This window comes from Lygodium microphyllum, chromosome 30 (assembly GCF_053477565.2).
Source record: "Lygodium microphyllum isolate KBCC chromosome 30, Lygodium_microphyllum_v1.1.10, whole genome shotgun sequence".
Classification (NCBI taxonomy): domain Eukaryota; kingdom Viridiplantae; phylum Streptophyta; class Polypodiopsida; order Schizaeales; family Lygodiaceae; genus Lygodium; species Lygodium microphyllum.
In genome coordinates this window covers 57,400,468-57,405,355 of record NC_141164.1, presented here as the reverse complement: position 1 = coordinate 57,405,355, position 4,888 = coordinate 57,400,468, and the positions used below count along the sequence as shown (strand labels likewise).

Here is a 4,888-nt window from a genome sequence, read left to right as displayed (position 1 = left end):
ATACCTGCACTGAAGTATATACACAGTTTGGGTCCTCAAGTGCAGGACAATACTCCAGGCTTGCTTAGAGTGTGACTTGTCTCCCAAACTAATCAAAATATGTCTTGTGCACGATAAGAAGACTAGCACTACCCCTTAAGGAGAGACCACATGAGAGGTTTTCCAATTGCAGGCATTGAAGACTCCAACGAAGGTGTTGTTCGCTCTTCATCAACACTCAACTCTGAATTCCTATCCTTCTCACCCTGTAAGCCTGCCAAGAATCATCACGTACATAATCCCTAAACAAACCGCCAGTTGTACTCCATCAATGCAACCCCCTCAAAGAACAGCCCTACTACCAACTCCCATTGCCCTACCACCTACAACTTACCCACCAACGTGCCCCCAACGACCCTCCTCCCCACCACTAGCAACACTCTATCATGGCAACCAGAGGCGTCCTTGTCACCCACGTCTTCGGTGCATGCTATAGCCTGCTACCTACGACGGTGAATGCCATGGGACTGGCACTCGTCTAGCAGGGGGGTAATGTTAACCCCAACACAAAGAAAGCAAAAGGAAATAAAAAAGACGCAGGGTAAAGGCGGAAAAAAGGTAGCCGACCAAAGAAAGAATAGGAGAAAAGGACAAAAGCGCAAGGGCAACCTTAAAAGTCCAAGGCAAATACAAAAGGGGAAAGGCGCATTTTAAAATAAAAAGGCGCACCCTGAAATCGTATAAAAGAGCGCCGGGCTCTCACCTGTGCAATTTGTAAATGTAGAGGGGTGGTGGAAAGGAAGCTAGGAAGATAGAAGGACAATGGGAAAAAGGGCCTAGGCTACTGCCGGCCATGTAAAAAAGGGAAAAAGGGGATGACAGCCCAAAAGAGATTTAGGGTTTTGTATATAAAGTTGAAAAGCGAATGAGAAGCTCATTCTTGTGTGTGGCAAAAAGTGGCTCTCTTCTTCTTCTTGTTCTTGCTTGCTTGAGCTTGTGCTTGAGAGAGGGAGTGTGAGAGTGTGAGGGAGTGAGTGTGTGAGGGTGAGGGACCGTGGGGTGGAGAAGCTCTCCATCTTCTCCTCTCTTCTTCTCTTCTCTTCTCTTCTCTTGTCTTGCTCGTGGCGATGGAGCTTGGAGCGTGGAGCTTGAGGATGGAGCTTGCTTGAAGCTTGCACTTGGATCGTGGAGCTACCGGAGTGCGCGAGAGAGGAGGTAACTTGAACGGCACGGAGGTAAGCTCACTATACCTGTAGATATGAATGGCGCGTCGGCTATGTGAGAGGTAGCCATTAGTGCTCGGCTTAGAACGCTTGAAAGAATAAGCGGTCCGAGGGTCTTGGCGGTTGAGTGAAAGCTCCCACACATAGTATACATATGCACATTGGCAACTTGGATGCTACACTGGCATGTGGCAATTACGTACTACAAGTGCACTTCTTTGTTTGAAAAGAATCTACATGGGGCTTAATTGATCGACCTTCTAAAGGATGGATTTAACAAGAATACAAAAGATATTAGAGTATAGATGAATGGAAGTAACTTGATGGAAATTGATCTTGCTAGAAATGGTGTTATACAGATCCTTTTTGAATGTGGGTGGGATGGATGCATGAGGATGGATTTTGACTATGAATTCACATGTATGAGGATACATTTAGTCTATGAGGAGCTAATTACATGTGAAGTTACGGTAGCCTTATTGCTTGAAAGAAAGACAACTCTTTGAGAACAGTATAAGACAATCAATTGGATGTTGTTGGATGCCATTTGATCTCCTCTTTGAAAAGCCACCTTGGCATTCTATGGTCTCTTGCACAAGGAGTCATGAGTGCCATGAATGTGCATCTGTACAAGGAATGTTTTCAATGGCAATGCAATGTACAGGTTCTCTACTTCTCCATTCTTGAAAAAAGTGGGATGCTCAGCACAATACAATCAACCAACTCAGCCAAACTAGTTTGCAAAGACTGCCAAAACAAGAACTCCTTAGTTGTAAACAAGAGGAGGAAGGAACCAATAAGTGAAATATCAATTCTATAGATGATGAGTTGAATTTATTGTACAACACTCTATCTTGGCTTTAGTGATGCACAGGGAATGTCACCGCCCGCATCTCTATGGCTTTTGGGGAGGGTTGTGAGAGCCCTCCACCATAGAGATTGTATCGCCACTCATGTACCATACCCTTGTGCGATGCAGATTTGTGCAACGGCGTAGTCTCCATTTTTCTTTTTTACAATCTTGTGACACCATTTGCCACAAAACCGAGGAGGAACGAGATCAATATCGCAGCTCCTCTTACATGCGATGTTCTTCGAGTAAGTCCCATATTAAGTTGTTACCGTGATCGTATGCAATTCACAAGTGCCTAGAGTTATATAGAGATTCACACAAAAATACAGTACAACAACGTTCGACATGAGCGCTAAGTTCCATCACTGTGTCGTTTACTTAAAACTGTAACGAGCACTAATTCACGCCACCGTAGGGCGCTAATCATGCAAGACTAGCTGTTTCTAATACAGAGACCTCTACAGAGCAAACGGTAACAAATGCGAAACGTCGAATGGGAGCTCCAGCCGGCAGATCACGCCATTAGGATAATGCCAATTGAATGGTACAATTAAAGGGAGAAATGTTAGAAACGCAGAAAAATGATCGTACAAGCGCAGCCGGCCAGAATAGAAGGTTCTTATATTAGCTTAATGCGAAAATAAAACAATTATAAGCTCGCCGGTGGCGATAATATCGTTGGTGGAGCTCCCATCGTCTCAGTATATATATGGTAAGAGGAGTACTGTCTGCACCCAGTGCAACCGGCCGGCCGATTGTTATCGCCAATTAACATCAACGCAACGTTGTAGGCATTCAAGGCAGCGATCAGTAGAGGCGATTATAACAATTATGGCTGGTGTCTTTGGGAAGAAGATGTCTGCCGCAATACTAGCAACGATGATGATGCTAGCAGCGTTTCTGATATGTATGGGTCTCTGATCAATGTGGACTTGCGATATATATATGCTGCGACTATGCAGGATTGCTTCGATTAATGTGAGGCGCATCTAGCCATCTGATTATATAGGGTGTGGCTATGAATTAAAACGGAATAGCGTGCGTGTGGCTAGCTATGAATGGTTGTTGGTACTGCACTCGCGAGCTGTGATAGGATGGTTTATATATATTGAGGACGGGAAACTGGATCCCGATTTGTTTTGTGTGAGAAATGGGCATACGATCATGATTTGATTTGATGAATATGCTTGTAATGTTTTGCTGCAGTAGTGCGCGTGGAGGACATCGGGGTTGCGGCGACTTCGTGCAACTCTGCGGTGGTGGTGGAGAAGGGCGACACATGCTTCGACCTCGCCAGGGAGGGCCACATCTCCGTGAAGAAATTCAAGAAGCTCAACCGTGGCATCGACTGCGACGATCTCCCCATTGGCAAGCAGGTAATCATCATCTCATCTTTTACCGATACTGCAAATTAGCCGAGGTATCGTTTGTTTCCTCTGCCTCGTAGTTTTCGTAATTCTCGCGTACACATAACACCTGAACCTCCTCACAACTGTGCTTCGCCAGAAGAACAGTTGTTTAAGTATTCCTTGCACTAGAGGGCAAGGGATGCTAAGCCTAAGCCTAAGCCTATGTGGCACTTCCAATATCACTAAGTATCCAACTGGAAGCTTTTTTTTGTGTCATTCTATAATTATTAAAAGCTTCTTTACGATTCAGCTTCTCATTTATGTATTTCTGGTTGCGTTTTCAGGTATGCCTTTCCTAAGGTTCAATGTGGCACATGGTATCCTAATTACACTTAAGGTGATAAAATGACAAAGCCTCACGTGGCAACTCGATAGTCTTTCTCATGCAGGAAATGTTGTATCTATCATTCCGAAAAAATTGCATGGACCAACCTAGTTGATGTTGTCAAAGCTTTACTGAAGAATACCCTTTTCGAAGTGTTGTCCTTCTAGCATTTGATTCTCAACTTCCTTCACATTTCATTCTCAAATTTCTTTTGTTATACATTTCATGTTTGCACCAAGTGATGTCCTTTCGACATTTCATTCTCAAATCTCTTTTGTCACACATTTCATATTTGCACCAACTTTTTAGATCTATGTTTCTTTACTTCCTTTATGAAGGGTGAGTGTCGTATAATTGACTCTAATGGATTCCCTAATTCCAACTAAAATGTATTCTTCTAGAACTATCTCTTTTACATGCCCACTCACTATCTCTAAATGATGAAGATAAACATAGTGCTCACTCAAATGGTTCCTATAAGTACGCTTGCATATCATTTTCTCTGTTTGCACATAGTAGCATCATGTGACCACAGCCAAGCATGTGCATGTCAACCAAATGAATATCTAGCAACAAGGAAAGGGACATATCAAAAGATGATGCTATTGCATAAGAAACATGTAGTAACTTAGCATCTTTTAAACCATGATCAATCCCACGCATTTATAACACATTATTCACCACAAGTGTTGCTTTGATGAGGTTATTGAGTAATGCCAGAAATGATGTCACTAAACTTGTTTTCATGCCTTATGTGATGTGCATGGCTTAAGTGATGCTTGTTTAAAATATTCCCATGACTATTCTACTACGTTTTTTGCACTTCCCGCTCTCTCTCTCTCTCTCTCTCTATGTTTCTTATTGATGTTGTACCTGCTAGAAATATCATCAAGATAAGTTGTCTCCCTCTTTCTCTCAATCTATCTAATTTGGAGAGAGATATGCTTCTATGTATGCACACAGAGAGAGAGAGAGAGAGACAGAGAGAGAGAGAGAGATACTAATTTATATTATGAGAGAGAGATTAGTGAGAATTCGTGGATGCATGATTTTCTTCTATATACACTTATAGAAAGTATTAAAGGTGTATAACTTCAAT

At 42.7% G+C, this 4,888-nt stretch overlaps 1 protein-coding gene across 3 annotated transcripts; it reads left to right on the top strand.

Moving 5' to 3' along the window:
• Positions 1 to 2,804: 2,804 nt before the first annotated feature.
• LOC148009876 (secreted LysM effector Blys4-like) lies at positions 2,805 to 3,971 on the top strand. 3 transcript variants are annotated; one of them, XM_087673363.1, is made up of 3 exons: positions 2,805 to 2,962; positions 3,262 to 3,431; positions 3,749 to 3,971. In XM_087673363.1, the coding sequence occupies exons 1-3, from the start codon at positions 2,887 to 2,889 to the stop codon at positions 3,761 to 3,763; spliced, it is 261 nt and encodes an 86-aa protein (XP_087529489.1). In that variant the 5' UTR covers positions 2,805 to 2,886; the 3' UTR covers positions 3,764 to 3,971. The 3 variants fall into 3 exon arrangements, with proteins under 3 accessions (XP_087529489.1, XP_087529488.1, XP_087529487.1); XM_087673362.1 differs by having other exon boundaries at positions 3,265 to 3,431; positions 3,854 to 3,932; XM_087673361.1 differs by having other exon boundaries at positions 3,854 to 3,932.
• Positions 3,972 to 4,888: the final 917 nt, after the last annotated feature.

Coding starts and splice junctions, on each gene's coding strand:
- LOC148009876 (XM_087673361.1), top strand. CDS start 2,887: ATGGCTGGTGTCTTTGGGAAGAAGATGTCTGCCGCAATACTAGCAACG. Junction 2,963..3,261: donor GCTAGCAGCGTTTCTGATAT/GTATGGGTCTCT, acceptor GTTTTGCTGCAG/TAGTGCGCGTGGAGGACATC. Junction 3,432..3,853: donor ATCTCCCCATTGGCAAGCAG/GTAATCATCATC, acceptor TTTCTCATGCAG/GAAATGTTGTATCTATCATT.